Genomic DNA, 21,816 nt, shown 5'->3' on the forward strand with positions numbered 1-21,816 from the left:
TGGATAAAATAGTACTGTGTTAAATATAAGTACAGATGGAGAATAAGAGCATTCAGAAAATTCCTGTGCATCTACAATTATTAATAAATGTTAACTGTTTATCAGTTACAGCTATGATCTATCTCACTCCCTTCAGTATAATCTTACTGTCCTGAGAATGCCACTTGAGATATTAAAAACTGAAACAACCCAGACCCGACAAGAGAGTTTTGATATATTTGAAGATGAAGGACTTTCAACACAGGGTGGAAGTGGTAAGCAAATATGCCTAATTAAACTAATGTTGTTGGTCATGAGTACATTTAAGTTTACTTTTGAGAAACATTTGGGTCTTCTGTATTGATCAATAGTCTCATAACAGTTGTGAGTTAATAAAAGATTATGTAAAGTGCCAATTACAGATATTTGAATTTGAACAATACAATTTCTAGAGGTGATTAATCATAGTTTTGTTAATTTACATTGCAACTCAGGTAGATAATTGAGCATACTGACATTTTTCAGCAATTGAATATTCAGCTGACTTGTAAGACTCCCAATAGGAATGAATTACAAAGAGAGTGGGAAGCAATAGCTGATTAAGTACTAATAAATCTTTTTTCTTTCATGTTGGAAATTATTGATGACAGAGGAATTGTATGAAGTTAGTATCACAGAATCGTAGAATGGTTTGGGTTGGAGGGGACCTCAAAGATCATCTAGTTCCAAGCCCCCTGCTGTGGGCAGGGACACCCTCCACTAGACCACGTTGCCCAAAGCCTCATCCAACCTGGCCTTAAACACTTCCAGGGATGGGGCCTCCACAACCTCTCTGGGCAACCTGTTCCAGTGCCTCACCACCCTCACAGTGAAGAATTTCTTTCTAACATCTAATCTAAATCGACCCTCCTTCAGCTTGAACCCATTACCCCTTGCCCTGTCACTACACTCCCTGATAAACAGTCCCTCACCAGCTTTCCTGTAGGCCCCTTCAGGTACTGGAAGGCTGCAATTAGGTCTCCCCGGAGCCTTCTCTTCTCCAGGCTGAACAATCCCAACTCTCTCAGCCTGTCCTCATAGGAGAGGTGCTCCAGCCCTCTGATCAGCTTCGTGGCCCTCCTCTGGACTCACTCCAACAGTTTGATGTCTTTCTTGTACTGGGGCCCCCAGAGCTGGATGCAGTACTCCAGGTGGGGTCTCAGAAGAGCGGAGTAGAGGGGCAGGATCACCTCCCTCGACCTGCTGGTGACACTTCTTTTGATGCAGCCCAGGACATGGTTGGCTTTCTGGGCTGCAAGCGCGCACTGCCGGCTCATGTTGAGCTTCTCATCAATCAACACCCCCAAGTCCTTCTCCTCGGGGCTGCTTTCAATCCATTCCTCGCCCAGCCTATAGTTGTGCTTGGGATTGCACCAACCCACATGCAGGACCTTGCACTTGGTCTTGTTGAACTTCATGCAGTTCACACGGGCCCACCTTTCCAGCCTGTCAAGGTCCCTCTGGATGGCATCCTTTCCCTCCAGCGTGTCGACCACACCACACAGCTTGGTGTCGTCGGCAGACTTGCTGAGGGTGCACTCGATCCCATTGTCCATGTCGCCAACAAAGATGTTGAACAGTGCCAGTCCCAGTACCGACCCCTGAGGAACGCCACTCGTCACCATTCTCCACTTGGATATTGAGCCGTTGACCACAACTCTTTGAGTGCGGCCATCCAGCCAATTCCTTATCCACCGAGTGGTCATCCATCAAATCCGTGTCTCTCCAATTTACAGACAAGGATGTCATGTGGGACAGTGTCAAATGTCAAATGTACCAGCTTGATATAGTAGGCACTATTAGGAAGTCTAAGAAAAAATACTTATTTCAGTTGAAAACTACAGCTGTCACTTTGTATCTAACACATTTGTAAGAGTGTGAAGATGACAAGCCAGACAAGAAAACTGCTTTCTCTCCCTTTTGAGACACACACACACAAAATCTCACCTGAAATTCTTAATATTGGATTTCATTCTGTTGAAATTGGTGGTTTTTATGTTTTATTACCCTGTGACTTGTACTAATTATCTGAATACTTGTCAAAAAATTACTTTTTTTTTGTATATGCGACACCACTTTTTTCCTTGTTTAATCTTGAAATATTAGAAATAACAGTGCTATCTTTTTGATTAATAATTAATGCATTGCTGTAAAAGTGGTCTCAAACAGCTGTGGAGATTCAACTAGCCTTCTTAGGTAGTAATAGAACACCATGCCTTTTCAATACATCACTGAGAAGCAAAATAGGATAGAGGAAGTCTCCTACTATTTTGCCTAACACTATGAACTTTATATGGAAGCCAGCTTCAATGTTGAATTGAATGTCCAAAATAAATCTTTCAAGGCACTGATGAAGGAATTTATTGGTCCTGCTTCTGTGCCTCCAGAGGGGACTCTGCAGGTCTGACAAGCACATAGTTAAAATAACAGAAATGCCTGTAACAACCCCTGACCCAAATTTATGCAAGATAAACTTAGACACTGTTTGTCCACCCTTTCGTTTTTGATACACTCACAACACCTAGACACATCAACCTTTTGACACATCACAACACCTAGAACAAATCTACACTGACTACAACTCAAAGAATGATAATGAACATTAGGTAAGTAACTGATCATCTTTGATACTGGAACTTACTACATTAAATAGTTTTAACATCTATCATACTGTCATTTAAAAGCCTAAAAGTAATGCTGTATACAGTATGCCTTAAATCTGATGAAAAAATTGAAAGATAATCAGATAATGTATTTCCTTTTAAAGAAAAGTGATTCCCCCCAAGAAAAAGACAGAAAGATATTAGTGACGTGGTCATATATATCAGGATATCAGGAATTGATGTCAAATACTACAATGGCAGAAATGGCTGTAAAGAGTGGAGAGAGCAATAATTCCTCCCCTGCAAAGGCACTTATCTGCATAGTCGCTCAGGAATCCATACAATGGCATTGTCTCTCCTATGTCTGTGTGAAAACATTGGGAGTTAAAAGACGCCATAACCTTGACCCCATCAGCAGTGTGCTGATAGCACACACAACTCCATTTCCAGTAGATATTAGTAACATATCTGTTCGTATGATAGAATACGTATAAGAGCTAGCCTCCTGTCATTCAAGAACAAATTCTCACTAAAGTAATGCAGCTAGAAATGAGAAAGAGGACAAATTGCTGACCAAGCGCTTGTGGCCAGGTTCTGCTGAATGTATATGCTCCTTCACCAAAATGGTTACATCAGTTTTCCCTGGGCTTATGGTAAGCTGGGTGACTAGGTAGCAACAGTTTGTTTAACAGCTGCAGACCTCCTTCAGTCTTTTAGGAGGACTCATGTTTTTCCCCCAGCATAACGTTTGGCTGCTATAATTGACATACATATTGCTACGATATAATTCATGCTATGCTGCCAGAAACTTCATTTGAAAAAAACCTACACAAAAAATGTAGGTAATAGGACAAGAACTCTATTCCTTCTCTTTAAGATTCAGATTAATTCAATTCCCTTCACCACCTTTTAGTGCCAGTTATCATCTTGATCCTGATTTTTGAAACAGAAGATGACTCAGATACATCAGAAATTGAATTTTAATTTGCAGGTCTACAATAGCTGCATTTCTTGGTGTCAGCGCAAATTAGGAAACACACGCTAAATTGTGTGAGAAGGGGATTGCCACGCTTTTTGTAAAGGGGACCAGGGCTACACATGGTCTTCCAGAACCTAATAGGTAACTCCAGAGCTGAGCCAGAATTGAAAAGCTTATAAAGTCCTCCTATGAGAGTATTTTTGCTTTAACTGGAATTCACAACTTGATTTATTTCCCTTATTACCAAATCCTCTGCTGCTACCATGCTTCAGTACTGGAAGTGTCAGAAACTTCTGCACGAAGGCACTCAAATGCAGTGACTGGCAACCATAGAAAAATTGTAAATCTTCATAAATGCTGAACTTCAGCATGTGCCTGAAGTTATCTGGATGCAAGTAAATGATACGCTGAGTTGCAGTCAAGGGAAAATCAAAATAAAGGTCCAATGACCTGGATTTTAAAATAGTCCAATGCAGGTAAGCTTGTTTCTCGATTGCTAATGCATTTTCATTGTAACAACTTCCTAGGTGTGTTTGGGATTTGCAGTAAGCCTTACGAAAAGTATGTGTGGAATGGCAAACTTCTGGAGGCAGTGAAAAATACTGTTCATCGGGACTGGTTGCTGTATATTATTCATGGATTCTGTGGGCAATCAAGTATCCTTCTACTGTTGTAACGAATGTTGGTTTATTGATTTTTTTTAATTTTTTTTTAAAGTTTAAACATGTGAAATACATTGAATTATTTCTTTAGCCATGTAAATACTTTCCAATTTTAGAATTATTGCTTGACTTTTACTTTTCTAGGTTTTATGGTAAATAAGAAATACGGTTATGGTCTTATAACAGGGCCCTAACACAGGTAGGCCGCATTCTCAGGGAGGCACTGTTTCTAAGCGTGGGTTCAGTAATAAAGAACTTTAGAGGATTTTAACATTCAGCTGTAATGTTTTCACAGATATTTGGGGAAAGAGAGAAAAGCTAAATAGAATTGAGTTGCTGATTTAGAAATGTTCTTTTACTAATCTTCTTCAAAACATTTTTTTTAGTGACTGAGGTTTGCAGAAATTCTTGTATTTACTCTTTCTGTTGAAGGTGATAGAACTTCAGACCTGCTGTGTGAAGAGAGTTAAGTAAACACTAGAACATCTGAAAATCTTTTTCCCTGACTATATATTATTTAAAATGGGTGAATGGGCCTACGTAAATTGTAGTAGGAGGAGAAAAAGCCTAAATGCATATCATACTCCAAAGAAATGTCATCTGAATATCTTAGTTGATAAGAATTTAGTATATTAGAGACACTCTAATTTATTCATCAACATATTAGTTTAAAAGCATGACAACAAAATATCTGGGGAAGCAAATACAATTATGAAGTTAAGGTTAGTGGTGTCTTTGCAAAATTTAATTTTGCTTTTTCATGATTGTAAGGTTGCTGATCATTGACCTAGTCCCCCGATGGGAAGATAGATATGTTTTTGTACACCACTATTTCATCTGTAGTCTTACTTAATCAAAGTAGTAGCTGTGGATCTGACCACCAGCATTATGCCTGCAACTGCTTGGTGTGTGAGACAAAAGCCTTTGAGATACTTGATGAGCGAATGTTGTCCCTCTTTCTCGTGCCTCCCTTACGCTAAGGAAGCAGAGATAGTCACACTAGACATCTGAGTCTATCTTTTTTTGTTGTTGTTTTTTAGGCTTTTTATTTTTTATTAAAGAAAACCACCACTGCATCTGTAGCTGTATGTCTCTGGCTTTCAGTTGTTGTTACTTAAGAAGCTGCAAATTTATCTCCTTTTCCAGACAAATAATTAGAGGGTGACTGATATACCTGATCTGAAAATAGAAGCTCCCAGGCTTTAATCCCAGTATTCACAAAAGCAGTATATGCAGCCCAAAGTGAATCTCATACCTATTTCACCTCCATTGTCACTTCATAACATAGAAATAGTTTTCTTCTGTGTGTAGTGAAAAGTGGTTGATGTATTGTAATGTAAATTCCCCTTTCAAAGTTCTCAAAAACGATTGTTGAAAAGGGCAATGCTCTCTCCCAGCTGCAAACCTGCAAAAGAAAATTGGAAGGGATACTCATCACTGTTAAGGAGATTTTAGGAAATCAGATGTTTCTGTTTCATATGCTTTTTTTAGAGTTTATTTTTGCTTACGTGAAGTAAGTGAATGAAAATTTGCATGTGACATGTAAACCTTAACTTCTCTTTCAAGAGCTGCTAATATACGGTCGCCCTATATATGTCACTCTGATAGCCAGAAGATCAAGCAAATTTGCTGGAACACGTTTTCTGAAACGAGGAGCAAACTGTGAGGTAAATTAAATGTAATTCTAGGGGTTCCCCCACCCCCAACAATGTGAAAGCTTGACTGACTGAAGACACATCATATGTGTATTTCTGTTTTAGGGAGATGTTGCTAATGAAGTGGAAACTGAACAAATACTTTATGATGCTTCAGTTATGTCATTTTCGGCAGGGAGTTATTCTTCCTATGTTCAGGTTCGAGGATCTGTCCCTCTATACTGGTCTCAAGATATTTCAACTATGATGCCTAAGCCACCCATAACATGTATGTACATATTATTCTTTGTGATAGATTATGGTTAGTGCTGTGTCCTAAAGAAATACCTGAGAGAGTAAGTGAAAACTAAAGTTGCAAAAACGAAAACATTGTCTATGCATTTGTTCTTTGGGAAACCATCATTTAAGGTAAATCAGTGTTTTTTGTAATAAACATAATGACATACAAACATTCAACCATATAAAAAGTTGCATTTAATGAAATCGTATTGAAAAAAATCTCCATCTTAGACTTCACATTCAGAAATGGAATACAAAATACTTCTGTTTGAAGAAGTCAGTTTTCTTTTTGCCTATTTTATATACAATGTTAGCTACGTTTATCTTAGTATCGTGGATATCATTTTGAACCTATTGAAAATGGTGGAAAACATCTGGGCTAAGTTTAATGGGGTCAGAATGATTGCTCTTTGTAAGCATCTCATGAAAGTTTTGATTAAGAAGTTGCTTCCAATTTGGAAAAGGGAAGGCTTTTTTTAACAGCTTTTGCATGAGAAGAGGGGAAAGTATCTTTCAGAGAAAGTATCTGTGTCAGAGAATTAGTATGTATTTTGTGAAGAGTACTTTTAAGGGAAAATTATTTAACTGACTCTACAGCTCGCTTAATATTGTCCTGAATATATGTATTTGTTGCAGTGGACCAAGCAGATCCTTTTGCACATGTTGCTGCTCTTCACTTTGACCAAATGCTTCAGAGATTTGGCTCTCCGATTATTATTTTGAATCTTGTGAAGGTACAATCTTTTGAATATGTTCTATATGTTTTCTAATTTTTGATGTTATACTTATTTCTGTAGAGTCTCTGTGTGATTTTGGTTGTGTTCTAAATTAATATTAGCTTATAAACGGAATATTTTCTTCATAAGTCTCATCCTACATGCTATAATAGATAACTCTCTAACTGCTTCCATTACTGCCCTTCAAAAAAAAGAAGTTTCCCATGTTTATAGACTTCTTACACTAACCTTTCACTGTTGTTTTCAGGTTTTTGCTACTACCCCTTATATGTAAGTCCAAATAAATTTATCACTAAATTTAATTTAGCACTAAAAAATACTAAAACAGTATGGCTCCATGCAAAGTGACATCTGTAGGCTTCTTGACACAGATGACAGAGTTATTTGAAATATTGTGATAAAGGCTTATCTTCTGTTGTTTGCTCTGTCTGGTGGAGTCATGGAAGCATGAGCGGGAGAGAAAATGGAAGCATCTATTGCTGGCTAAGGGACAGTGCCAGTGGGGCTGGACTAATGCAGGGAGCTTCATGATTGCTGCAGTAATTCAATTCACTGCTGTGTGAGAGGCTGTGGTACAAAGCCTGGATACTGGCTGGCACTGTAATTTTGGTTATTACATCTGGTATTTGTGAGGGTTTTTTTGTGGTTGGCTTTTTTTTTTTTCTGTTCTGATCCAACCATTTTCTGTGCTGGTCTCTGTTTCTACATTTGAGTTTAATATATTGATTTGCTTTGCTTGAATCATATCTTATTTCTTTTTAGTCTTTAAAAAAATAATTTAATTTATCATGTTGTAGAACTGTATTCAGTAGAAAAAAGGGTCTTTTATGTGCATATAGGATCTGTTCCTAGTATAAAAAAATAGGAAAAATACAAAAGGGAGGCTTTTAAAACTCTTAAGTTGTTATAAATGGCAACTAGATAACCTATTTTCTATTTCTAGAAGCTTTGCTGTGTAGGAGTGCTTTTAAGACTGTCCAAGAGTCTGTGGAAACAACTTGGGATAGCATTTGTTGACAAGAAAATTATTTTATCTCTTGCAGCCATTGTTACAGTGCGAGTCTAGGCTCACGTGACCTTGACATGTGAATCATTAAATGCTTTTGTTCACAGGGCTTTTGATACAGTGGCTGAAAATGCATCACTTTTTTTCCCTCTCTGTACATGCTCAGTATTAAGATACTAAAATTCATGTTCCTTTATGTACCACTTAAAAAACAAAACAAAAAAAAAAAGTGAGGTGGGGAGGAAGCCCCCAAATCTGAACACCTTTTTCTGGATGCTGTTGCTTTTACAGAAATGCTAAGCACTTCTGTGTCCAGTACTTTTATTATTTGATTTCTTAAATGTTAATTAAATGCAAATCTATATCCTCCTATATCTGTCTATCCTAGAAACTTGTTAACTAATAATGAATGTATTAGGCTTCCTTTGGGTTTTTTTATTAAGGACTACTATTATATATTTAAAACAGTTTCTATAACATAGCTTCAGTATAGGTTTTAGTTTGGATGAAGTTGAGAGGAAAGCTGTACTAATATATAGAGCGCCAAAACATGTGATATATTCAGAGAACGGCAGCATAATTCTGATTTTTTAAAATGGGAGACAGGAGCTGTTGTTCACCGTCTCCTGTCAGTAATGGAGAAGAATTTGCCTGGGTCCTCTTGTACCCTAGAATTGAACTGGATACTTTCCTTTCTGCCTGTCCTTTTCCTTCTCTTTTGTCTTAGTCTATTTCCTCTGTATTACCACTTTTGTTTCCATTTTCTTTGCTCTTATAGGGTTCCATTTTTCAGCCAATGATTATGCACAGGTTTTTTTTTTACTACCAGTGCAGATCAATTGTTAAAAACCCAGAATGTTTAGATTTTTCTGTCTCTTCGGTCCTTAATTTAATTGCACTAGTTATGAGGAACTGCCCGCTGTTTTTACAGCTTCCATTTTTTAACTTCTGTTGTATATACCTATATGTGTATGTATATGGGTTACGTACGTTTGTTAATGAAAATTGTAATGTTAACTTCATTTTCTTTTTGCTAAAGGAACGTGAAAAAAGAAAACATGAAAGGATTCTTAGTGAAGAACTTGTTGCTGCTGTGACATATCTCAACCAGTTTTTACCCCCAGAGCATGCAATTATATATATACCCTGGGATATGGCCAAATACACAAAAAGGTAGAAAAGATCCTTCTTTGTACTAGTGCTTTTAGCCGCAGTACAAATAACTGTATGTTACTGAGCGTGTTGCTTTTCAGTTGAACGTAGCTTAGGAATGATAGGAGAATTTTATTAAGATCTATGGACAGAATAAAACCTCAGCTTTCTGAAGGATTTTGAATGTTTTCTATGGTTTCTTACCAATATGGAGCAAGGCCTGAAAACTTTTAAATTCTCCGCAAAGGAAAACTTTAGATTTTGTTGACAGCCTTCAACATTCACTTTTTATTTTGAATTAGTCAAAACACTGCATTTTGTCAGGTGTTCCATTTCAGTCATTGAATTTATTGAGTTAAAAAATTTTAGAAAAGAAAGGGTTTCATACCAATTAGTCTTTTCCATTTCCTCTTCCAAAAGGAAACAAGGGCATTAATTTCAGTGTTACAAAACATTTAGATTATTAGAAGCATGTATCTTGGAAAGCCAAATACATTCTGTAACTTTTTATTCCATAATTTTGGACAACAGAATGCTGTACTAGGATCATGTGAAAAGGATTAATGTTTTCCTAGATGTAGAAATATTTACAAGGCACAAACATTTTAAATCTACAGGTATATATTGCTATTCTTAAGTAACACACAACTCAGTTGTAAAGTTCTCTGATCTGCCTATGTCTACTGTACCTTATAATGCCAGAAGAATGATAAGAAGTGATGTATCAACTTTCAGGTATATGTTATTCTATCAGTTTGAGCAAAACCATGGAAAAACTGGTATGGTTCGAAGGGCAAGAATATAGTTAATGTTTGTCAATTAAAATTTTGTGAGAAAAAGCTTTGGAAAACAATCCTTATTCACTGTTTGAGATTACAAGTTGGTTGATACTGTTGGTCATGTAGGTGTGAAACTGTTGCTTTAAAGTTTGATTCTTTATTCTAAAATAGCATTGTGTATAGTTAGCTGTATATGCAATTGTTTGTGTTTATGATTAAATAGCAAATGTCAAAATAAGGCTAGATTTCCTTTCAGAAGATATGCTAGGTGCAAGTTCTTGGGTTTCCTATGGAGTGATGCTGATGCTTAGTGGTCCGTCCTATGTGGGAAATGATACTAAGTGATCCCAGGATTCCCCTTCTAGCTTTAAGCTTAAAGTATATTTGTATACATATCCACCCGAGTACAGATATAAAAAATACCTGAGGGCTTTGAACAAGACTAATTATTTATGCAAGCAAGAGACATTTAAGAATGGAAGATAATGTATATGTCTGCCTAAAGAATTGATGGTTTCAGGAATACTGAGACACGTGTTTGCTTTATCATGTAGCTTTGAAGTCAGTTTGCTGGTGTTGTGGTTTAACCCCAGGTGATAACTAAGCACTGTGCAGCCACTCGCTCACCCTTCCCACCCACCTCTGCATTCCCCCGCCCCTGCAAGGGGATGGGGAGGAGAATGGAGAAAGAGAAGAAAGGAGAATGGTTGAGATAAAGACAGTTTAATGGGATAACAAAGGAAGAGAATAATAATAATAGTAATAACAATGGTAACAATAATACAAGTGATACACAAATACAATTGCTCACCACATGCGGAAGGAAAAAAACCCCGATGCCCAGTGTGTTCCCGAGCAGTGATCCCGCCTCCCAGCCAGCTTCCCCAGCTATATCCGGAGCATGATGTTTTTATGGCAGGGAATATCTCTCTGGCCAGGCTGGGTCAGCTGTCCTGGCTGTGCTCTCCCAGCTTCTGGTGCACCTGGCAGGGCGTGAGAAGCTGAAAAGTCCTTGGCTTGGTGTAGACACTACAACTAACAATTGTTTGTTTTTGTTACTTGAAATGTAAACTCTGTAATAAAAACTTTGACAATAACATTATGAGTAAACAGAAGTTAACAAAGAATGGATGGATGCCCTGATCTGAGCAGGAGGTACAGGACATCTTGAAGGCCACACATGGAAACAAATGTTACTGAACAAAACAGCACCTTGCAAACAAAATGACAGAATATGGTTTATCTTACATCCTTTTCTGCCTCATTCTTATTTTGTGAATCACAGAAAGTTTGGTAGAGGAAAATTAGTGTGATATAAAAGTCAAGGAGTTTTAGATTTTTGAAGTCTTGCACTTCTAGTTTATGTAATATGTTTTATTAAAAAGTAAACAAAATTGCTCAGACATGGTCAGTGTCTGTTTCCTAAGTCTGTAAAATCTAAGAAAACTAGACATAATTACTGTTGGATAAATAAGGCTGTGATGCGAGTCTTTCTTTAAATCATTTTTGTTATTAAAAGACTTTCCAAGCAGTGAAAACTTTTTTAGTATTAATGTAGCTTGATCGATTGTATTTTTTTTCCCTCTCTTCAGCAAACTTTGTAATGTCCTTGATAGACTGAATGTGATTGCAGAAAGTGTAGTAAAGAAGACTGGATTTTTTGTAAATCGACCTGATTCCTACTGCAGTATCTTGCGGCCAGATGAAAAGTATGTCTAATTTAATTGATGCATAATGAATAACATCTATTCCTTGGAGACCTGTCTGGAATTTCTATGTCCATTACATTATTTCTTATTTTAAGGCTTAAATTAATATAAAAAATATAATTCTTTATTAAGTTATAGCTAAAAGGATTACAGTCAGAAGCATGTGCTAAGAAATAATAATACATTGAAAGAGTACAATTATACTGCTGCTGTTCTACTTATAATGAATTCTTACTTCAGACCAATATTTGTAACTTGTAATCTATGCCATGTGTGTTTTATATAAAAGTTGGGGTTTTTTTTCCACCTTAACCAAAGGAATCCTAAATTTTGGGGGTAAATTTAACAAAGCAAACAACATTTGGAATTTAATAAGTGGCTTCTCTTGAGGCATGCTAATAAGATAACTATCATCTAAATATTACTGAATCTGGTGTTTTCCAATGGATTTTATGGTATTCATACAAAATTTTAAAATATTTTTAAAACAGAAAATGTATTTGCTTAGACTACTGCAGAAGTACAGTGATTTAATCAGCTGAATTCTCTCAAGTCCCTGAAAATCCAGAAGTAGAATAATTTCTGCATTCCAATTAATAAGTTTTTGATTCAAATTTTCATGTTAGGGATCTAATTCATCACCACCCAAATGGGTGTTCATATTTTACACAAAGAGCATCCTTGCCTTTTTAGCCTGTGTTCATTTAGAAACAGTCTGAGCTAAAACTCTCGTAGGCTTTCTTGGAGCTTTTCTCTGCCATGCAGTGCAGGAAAAATGCTGACTATAAACTAGCAGGAACAAGATCAATCCATCCATCTAATGCTGTGTTCTGTAGAGATAGTCTGATGAATCTCAAATGTAGCCTGTAGGCTTGCCATACCAGTGCTCTGGTCAGGCTAGGTAACCCTACTAACGTGAAAATACTCAGTAGTTCAGGGATTACTTGCACCGAGCGTTAACTGCTCCTCTACCTCAAAATGTCATTAATTTCTGATTCATGTTCTCTGGCTCTGGGGTACATAATTGCAAGACCTGGACAATGTGTAGATATGTATGTATCCAACATGTGTGCCTAGAGTCAGTATGAGGGGGAGATTTAAATCAACCAGCTTGTGCTACAGTGGATGTTATGCCTCTACCTTCCCGTCGTTGGCATTGCACCTACTTCAGTTTTTGTGTGCTCAAGACTTGATCTAGCAATCCTTGGAGCAAAGGAAATATTTTGTATAGCTTTGGAATATTTCTACTTTAAGGCTAGATATTTTTTTTTTCTTGCAATGTGGTTTAAATACAGCATCTTACTGCTGCATGGAGTTTTCGCTGCTTTCTGCTATTCAGGGATATCAGTTTTGCTTTGTGGCAGGTTTTTAATTGTCACCCTTTTTCACTGAGCAGATCAATACATGGTATGATGTGTTATTTTTGAAAATTATTTCTAAGTCATTCTAGTTTGTTTCTCTTTCAGGTGGAATGAACTGGGAGGTTATGTTGTTTCCACTGGTCGCTTGCAGGTACTAAATTATGCTTTATGAATTCATAGATGTAGTGATGGAGATCAGCACTCCCAAAGCACCGGTGAACCATTTCACTTTAATACCTGATTGGAGATTCACAGAGTGCTCTTAAATGAACATTTATAGTAAACAGCATTATTGCTGTCCATCCCAGAAATCCAATTAGGAAATAGGGCTTAAAGTTCTTGCGCAGTACCGCAAAACCTTATGCTGTTGGTATTGTATTTTTGCTGGAGGTAGTCTGAGAAACACTCGTATTTTAAACTAGTTTCCATTACTATTTAGTCTGTAGTTTTACCAGTGCAGTGAAAGTTAAAACAGCAGTATTTTAGCAAACTGCATAATATAGTGTTATACAGAAGAGGTGAGGAATAAGCATATTTAAGCCTGGTGACATATTCATACACATGAAAATGGGTTATTAAAAGTATTTTCACCAGTGCTGAGTATTTTGTACATTGTTACACTGTCCATCACTAAAAGAAAATAAAACTAGAAACATTGCTTTCTTTAAGGTCAGAAGAATGCTGACTAAATTGTAAACAATACAGTACCAGACTTACACCTGAATGTTATGACTGTATACTCTGAACACGGGGCATATTCTTAAGAAGCATTGGTTGCTTTCAACTTGCCATTCACAATTTTGTAGTTCATGTAAGTTAGAAAGCATGTGACTGTTCCTTTACTAGCTGATCACTGGGATACGTTTGTGGAGGCCAGATAAACAGCAGAGTAGATTTGAAATAAAACATATCAGTGCTAATTTGATTATTTTTTTTAATGTTAGTCTTACAGGTTTACCTGCATTAGGGGAATGGTTATTTTATCTTTCAACTTTAATCATTTGAGGTAATCACTATCGGCATACATGTAAGCATTTGGATCACAGTTCATCTCAGAATAGACATCTTGTGCTTCTTTATTAAGGCAATAAAAGTTTAGTTGACTAGATTGGATGTAGCCATATATATTTAGGCAGAAGAATTCCCCATGCTGTTGTATTAAAATATGTTTCTTGCAGCTGTTCATATTATAAAATAACTTTGTGTTCATTGTGGAATTGAAGAACCGTGATGCAAGCAGCATAAAAGAATATGTGCATGACTGTGACCTTCAACAAAATGTTCATGTGTGTTGCTTCAGATACAGGAAGCTTAAAATACAGGCACCATCGCAGTAGAACGACAGCAAGTTAGAAGTGTGCTTTATTTTTTGCAATAGTTACAGTACACTTGAAAACAAGCCCGTCTTCACTGAAATAACATAGCTTTTCTTTTTAAGGTAAATCTTTAGGGCTGTTTGTGATTTGAAGGAGAGATGCAGTTTGAGTGATGATAGAAGCAAGAATACTTTGAAAGTAGGCATTACAGCAGCCTGATGTAGCTTGCTAGAGATGAATTGCTTTTTAACATTTTTTTAGAAATGTCTTTCCTCAAATTTTTGTGAACTGGCATGATTTGAGATTTGGCATGTCTTGGATAGTAGGAAAAAAGTAATAATCATGAGTGTAGTAACTTGTTAATTAAGAAAAATCTCTTATTTGGATTGCTTTGCCAGACTGGAGTTCTCCGAACCAATTGTGTGGACTGTTTAGATCGCACTAACACAGCCCAGTTTATGGTGGGAAAGTGTGCTTTGGCATACCAACTCTATTCATTGGGACTGATCGATAAACCAAACTTACAATTTGATACAGATGCTGTTAGGTAAGATATATTAATATAAGTGTGTCATGGTTTTATTTTTTAATTTTGTGTCAAGAGATTTAGGAAAATTATGTCGATGTAGAAGAAAAGTCTAATTCTTTCTGTTGGAATGATTTACTAATGTTTATTCATCCAAGTTTAAAAAATCTTGCATACTTGAGATTTTCTTGAAAAAAAAGTAACACCAAAAATTTGCTTTTCTGGAAAAGTATGTTAATCAACCTTCTTACAAGATAACTGCTTGACTTCATTCTCTTTATATGTCTAAACTTAAAGTCAAGAGTTTTCCTTTTAAATAAATGTAACAAAAAATCCATCCGAGTCTTTTACACTTACTTCACTTGCTTGAGGCAAAATACTGATGAAAAATGAAAACTGAAATAAATACATGCTTTTATGGAGAATGCCAAACTGCTATTTGTATAGAAGTACATCTTGTCTTGGTAATTCCTATTTTTCCTTTGGAAAAATTTTGTGCTTATTGATTTATTGAAGAAAAGTTTTCAGCAAAGTTGTTTTCTCAGATCAAGTATCAATGATACTAATTCAAGCATCCTCAAACCGTTTAAGAAAACCCAGCATTTAAATTGAAATACTTTAGGAGTCAGGGGCATGTAAGCTACATAGCTTGTCAATATACTTCAGAAATTAATGTAAGAGTCCTTGAGGTGATGTGGTTTTATTCCTTAAAGCCGTTGTCATGACTGTGAAACTTCTGGCTTCGTTGCTGGTTTTAACTAGTGGTTTGATAGTTTTAGAACGTGGTGATGTAACTCGTATTTCAGAAAAGATAATGTACTCTGTCTCCCCTCTCCTTTACTGGAGACTTTCCTTCAGCTCCTCTTCTTTCTCCCATTAGCGTCCAGCACTTGCCTGGTGCCAGGAACTGGTATGTGTCACAGAAACAACCTCACTTGCAGTATGTTGGCTCACTGTGCAAGCGGTGGCTCCTGGCCTCTGCCTGATGGCCGGGGAGAGCACCCGCTGGCTGGCTTCCTTGGTGTGCGAGCAATGCCTCTCATGCACCGCGTCCCAGCTGCTGGGTGCCGCGCGTTTACCTCTGGGAACGAACAACTGCTGCTGCCGATACCAGTCGCTGTGCAGCCTCCTGGGGACTTGGCAGTCGGGACTCTTGGGTTCTAACTGGAGGGGATCAGGAGGTGGACAGGTCTCTTGTATCCGCTCTCTGTGGTATCCTCTACAGCTACCACATACTTCAGCACCTCAGGCTGCATTTTACTATCTTTCCTTAGGCTTCACTACTTACCCACTTCCCACCCCTGTTTTGGGAGCCCAGATTTCCTCTGTTGCTTCCTGCTGCAATAGTCCCATGTTTCCTGTCTGCTCTCCCTCCTGTTTCCTCTCTATGCCCCAGCCACCCAAATTTCCATCTCTTACCATCATCTCTTACGATTGTAGTAGCTGCTTTGTCTCTGATTTTCCTGATACCTTATTTCTCATTATGTCTCTGAAATGTAGCTATTAGCCTGGCATAAAAGGTTACTTTTAGCTGACCACATTTGACTTATTTTTTTCTTCTCCATTGCGTTAGATGTATGCCTGTTTGAAACAGATTTTGCCATCTGTTAAGACTTGCTTCTGATTTACTGTGTTCAGAATAATTAAAAAATCCTGCTCCATAATGCTTTGAATTCTGCAGACAGGCACATTCTATACTGTCTCTCATTTGTGCAGTCTTCACTTTGACCTGCTGCTTTCTTGTTGCTTGTATTGTCTCACATCAAGTATCTGCTTCCTGCGTACTCTGCCTCCTCATTTACACTTGTCTACCTGGCTAAAGAGGGTAATCTGTAGTGGTCCATCTTCCTTAATTTAGCTAACGTGTCTGAAAAACTTACCTTGTTTCATCACGTTCTTTGACTGTCCTCCTTCTTACTCTGATTTTTCTCATGTGATCTCACTGGCTGGCTACAATCCAGAATTTCCGTTGAACTAATGCTGAAGTCAGCATTTTATTTCAGTTGGCCATCCTCAAGGATAAAGAAACCATGTGTCTTGAACAGTCTGATTTTGTGTCTAGCAGGATTAATCTTAATGACTTTGTTGCACAGGACCATTTCTGCAAGCTATATTTCTTAGTGATTCCTTCAGTGTAATTGTTGTCCTATCTAGGAAGTTTCCTAGACGAAGTGTACCTTATTTTATCATACGTAGTTAATTTTCTCTCTGCAGAAGACTAGTTTTTGTTTGACTAGAGGCTTAATATTTTGAGGCTGTGGAAGGGTAATTTAATTCTACAAGTCCTTTCCAAAGTGAGTCAATGTCCTAAACAAATTTAAAGTTGTCTCCTTTCTGTGAACTTTTATTGCAAGGTCATTGGAACTCTGTTCATCAGTCTCCCATGGCTGACTGGGAAATTTTTGAGAGGTGTCATCCTTTTACCTGCCAGGTTTTGCCTTCAACCAGCTTTTTAGCTTTTAGTTGACCAGCATTGCTGTCTTTCCCCTTGTATAAAAAGAACAACCCACCAAACCCAAAGAAACAAACAGGAGATTCTCATACATGGTATCATGAGCTCTGAACAATTTGTGTGGAGGCAAGTGGGTTTAGGTTTGTTTCTTTTGTTGTTTGGGTTGGGGCTTTTGAGGGTTTTTGGGGGGGTGGTTGTTTGAGGTTTTTTTTTTTTTTTTAAAGTAGTAAGCAGATGTTTCCTCCTAATTGATCTTCTTGTACTTGACCTTGGGCAGAAGATTTGCCGGACAGCTGTTTTGTTTTTACAGAAATTGATTTGCTGCTCCGATAAGTATCTTCATCCAGAACCTTTTGAGGAGGACTTCAGTCAGATCATTGCTGGGTTACTTAGGCAGTACTGTCCCGTTACTGGAAACTTTCTTAAGGGAATGCTTTTGTTGTTTTGTTTTGTTGTTGTTTCATTTGTTTCTACCCTCTTTTCCACTTCTTAAGGACTTCTTTCTTCTCAGGTATTACAGTGTATCACGTGCAGATGCCTGAGTTACTGTGTCTTGCTATACTTCTGTGAAATACATTTCCACAGGTTTGGTGGTTGGGTGGTTTGTTTTGTTCTGTTCTGGTTTGGTTTTTTGCTTCTTAACTAAAGTTTCAGCCTCTTTTAGCAAGATGTCGTCCTTGTCGCTGTCTTGCTGAAGCAAGGCCATAGTCTCCATTTCTAGAGAAGCACTTTTTAATCTCTTAGACTGGGTATCATCTCCTTAGGATAGCCTTGTTTTCTGAAACCGTTGTCTTGTTTTTGTCAATGAGCGTCTTGATAATTTTTGCTATTTGGACTGCTCTCAGCTTGGAGTCTACTGTCAACTTCTTTATGCTAGCGGACTGCATTGCTTTTAGCCAGCTCTTCTTGTTCATCTTAGTGGCCAGCTCTTTCTACCTTCTTTTTACATCATGTTTTTCTAGCTTCAGCAAACGGTATCTGACTGCCATTCATGTTTCTTTCAAGTCATGTTTATGTGGTTTGTACCTTTGAGGCATCATTATTGTAACGAGGACGATTTTTGGGAAGTTAGGCTAACTTCATTCCTAGTGGACTTGACAGAAAACATAGCCTTGATATATTGATGTGTTGTGTCCTATTTCGTATGTTTATTATTTTTCTTTTTAAAAAACCCCTCTTTTCAGGAGTTTGATAGATGACACAGTTTGCTTTTCCTTCAGATTATTTGAAGAATTATATGAAGATCATGGAGACACGCTTTCTCTGCAATATGGAGGTTCTCAGCTTGTCCACAGAGTAAAAACGTACAGAAAGATAGCTCCATGGACTCAACATTCCAAAGATATTATGCAAACACTCTCAAGATACTATAGTAATGCTTTCTCAGGTAAATTTAATTTAAAGTGCTTTCTTTTAAGCCATTATTTTAAAAGCATTTTACTTGTGATGTTTCAATAATCCATACTGTGATCTTATGACAGACATCCTTTCTACTATTATTTCCAAATAATTCAGTAAAATCTGATGGATATCAAATGGGTATTCTGGTTTAAGATATTTATATCCTATGCAAATGCATTTTGTAGCATGCAGCCTTATTTGATAAAAGTGAACTGATGTAAGAAGTATTTAGAAAATGTACACATGTAGTGCTGAAATTGCCAGCGACATTTGTAGGTTCAATAGAGAAGCAGGTAGCTGTTATAGAGCAGTTAAAATGGTGGACAGAATGTCTTCAACAAATGTAAGGAAACTGGTAAATCTAAACACAAGTAGAAAGCTTCAAGTGGAGTATTTCTTGTGATGTTTCTGGGGACGTCAACCAAAAAGAAAGCTCTGATGCGCATAATTTTTCTATATGAATAGAAGCTACTAACTGTTGGATTTGTGGTAGAAAAGACAAAATTAAATTAAAAAAACAAGGTCTACCAAGTAAATAAGCTATTTTTCAGGTTAAATAAATTCTAAAATATTAACTTACTCCTTTACTAGCTTGTATCAGTCACATATAGTGTTCTACTTTGTTCTGGACAAACTACATTGCTAAGAGAAAACTTTCTCTTTGAAAAACGCTGAGCCATACCTTATGCAAAATAACTAAAAAAACCCCAAAACCCATTCTTGGTGTTTTTAGAAGTCATGAGAAAGATCTAAAAGAATGATCAAAGGACAGTCTAAGACATGTCAGGATGACAAGCATTGAGTGCTGCTGTGTTCTAAATATTGTGTCAGACCTCTATTACTCTTTTTTACAAAAGCTGCATAGCCAGGGAAGGAAGTAGCTTTTTTTTTTTTTTCCCCTAGTAGACTGCAATTATTTAAAAACTGTGTGAACTTTAAAACAGTGAGTTGGACACTGGCTAGAGATACTTCAGTAATCTCTAGTTTCTTTGGCTGAAGTTATTGCTTTTGTTAGTGACAATTCTGTTTATGTGACAAAATGTGAGAGCACAGCATTTAAAGTACTATTTCTGAATGCAATCAGTGGAATTTGTGTGTCATATTTACCCAAATCAAATGAGAAATGGAGAGCTTGTTTATTTCAGTGATATGGTCTCTTTTTGTTTGCAGTGGCAATAAGGTACGGCTTCATCAGTTTTTATGAGCCATAGGAAGCACACGTGCAGTATCACCTGTACTGATAAGTACAAGATGGAACAAATCTCTGAAGCTGTTCACTTTCATGCCAGACACTGAAATGGTTAGGTGGACACTTGAGCTAAGTTGTAGATCCACATTTGGGGTTATGGTTGGCTTGCAAAAATAGTCACAATATGTATATGTTTTAGTAATAAAATAATATATTCTGAAAAAGATGTTACAAAAAGAAGAAAGAATACAGAATTTTAAAAGTCCATCTTGTCACCTGAGCCAACTTGTAGCTGAGTACACAAACAGATGTAAGTCTTTAGTCGAGTCAGTATGAAAAATGAGACTTCTGTAAAGGTGCTGCACACTCCCCAATTTACTTATGATTTTGGTATTTGACCCCATTTAGGCCAAATATTTTTGGTGCTTTATGCATTCCTTGCGATTGAAGATGGCATTGTTGAAATTCATTGTTGTATTTACTGCATTTTTAGTATGACATTTTAAAAGATTAATTTCAGTGAAATGTAAAGGTTCACTGTTCAGCACTGCCTGGTCAGGTCGCATCTGCAAGCCTGTTAATGTGACACGTTGAGAGGGAGATTATTTTATTCTTGAAGTTTTCTCAGAAAGCAGAGATGAAGGAAGCATTTTTAGAACAACATTCTGCTTTGCTATACTGCACTTACTATTGTTAATATCAATCATGTATCCTTTATAATACAAATAAGAATCTGAGGGCTAGCCAATTCATGAGCCAGCATTTCCTCATGTTTCTGATCTGAGAAACCTCTTTTAAATGCTTATGAATTTTATCTACCAGTAGTAAACACTCAGAAAATTCTAGTGATTTGCTCGAAGTCATACAATATATCAGATTCAGAACAAGATTACAAGTGGCCTGCTAACAGTGCCTCCTAAATAAATCACTTAACCACACTTGTTCTATTTGTCTATCATTAAAAAATGCATGATTCTAAAAATAATTTACACTTTTAAGAAAGTGGTTTCATCTGTTGACCTCAAAGCTCTTTGGATAATCACTACTACTTAAGCTGTACAGATGAGATGATGACATGTATTGGTTAAGTGACTTGCCTGGAGATGCTAACTCAGTAGATAATACTTGGACTTGTCAGAAAGATAACTTTGAATGCAGTTTCACCCTAGTTCATGATATGTGGCTTAGGTTTTCCATAGATTTTCTGTACCTATGAATTTGTAATATGTTGCCTATGTAATAGAAGAGTGAAGAATTAATAAAAAAAAAAATGTTCTCAGGATCAAGTTAGTGACAAGCTTAGAAGAAAAGCAGGGTTTCCTCCTAAAAATATGGGACAATTAATTTTATGGTAACTTGAAAAAATCTTCCAGGTTTAGGCAAAAATTCTGACTTTTTTTTTTCATGCATGTTTTTAATTCTAGCATTTGAAAAAAAGTAGAGGGTGTAGTATAGTTTGGAAAGTCAACTGTTTTGAAGTATCCTGGTTATAAGCAAGTGAGTTTTACCAGAAAAAAGAACATCATCCAGCTAAGAATTAGATGTTCCTTCAACAGCCTCTCTGGCAGGCTTTCCGATTAGTTAAATTCTAACATTTTTCTTTCATTTGTGATTGTCAGAGAAATTAGGAAATAGTATTCCAAATAATATTCTTCTAGCTTTTATGCCTTTTAGAAAGTAATGTGATGTTGCAGACTTCAGTGCTAGAGTTGCAACATGCATAATAAGCTTCTGGAATCTGGAATAATCTATTTATCCACAAACAGGACTGGACATAGTAAACTACCTTGTAGTGTTGCATGAAAATAAACTTAATTACTCTAACCTTTTAGTCATGGGACGTTGTAGTCCCAATTGTGTTGAATCTCTCATGATTTAGTAATTTGTCATGTAATGCAGTTGCAAACTCAGATTGAGAGCAGTAGATTATTTTAGGCCAATTCAATTAGATGGCCCCTTCAGTTCCTGTTTTCTCAAACGGTCTTAAAAATG

The 21,816-nt window shown here is 36.8% G+C and overlaps 1 protein-coding gene across 5 annotated transcripts in view; it reads left to right on the forward strand.

Annotated features, from left to right (window-relative positions):
* Nucleotides 1–21,816, forward strand: part of FIG4 (FIG4 phosphoinositide 5-phosphatase) — a 74,686-nt gene that overhangs the window by 20,137 nt on the left and 32,733 nt on the right. For all 5 annotated transcript variants that reach the window (XM_075747862.1, XM_075747861.1, XM_075747865.1 and 2 more), the window contains 10 exons: nt 106–254; nt 4,128–4,256; nt 5,829–5,929; nt 6,023–6,185; nt 6,833–6,930; nt 8,979–9,112; nt 11,463–11,579; nt 13,046–13,091; nt 14,655–14,803; nt 18,455–18,621. In XM_075747862.1, coding sequence (XP_075603977.1) covers nt 106–254; nt 4,128–4,256; nt 5,829–5,929; nt 6,023–6,185; nt 6,833–6,930; nt 8,979–9,112; nt 11,463–11,579; nt 13,046–13,091; nt 14,655–14,803; nt 18,455–18,621 — 1,253 coding nt within the window. The remainder of the gene's footprint in view (nt 1–105; nt 255–4,127; nt 4,257–5,828; nt 5,930–6,022; nt 6,186–6,832; nt 6,931–8,978; nt 9,113–11,462; nt 11,580–13,045; nt 13,092–14,654; nt 14,804–18,454; nt 18,622–21,816) is intronic.

The sequence above is a fragment of the Balearica regulorum genome, chromosome 3 (assembly GCF_011004875.1).
Source record: "Balearica regulorum gibbericeps isolate bBalReg1 chromosome 3, bBalReg1.pri, whole genome shotgun sequence".
In the NCBI taxonomy this organism is placed as follows: domain Eukaryota; kingdom Metazoa; phylum Chordata; class Aves; order Gruiformes; family Gruidae; genus Balearica; species Balearica regulorum.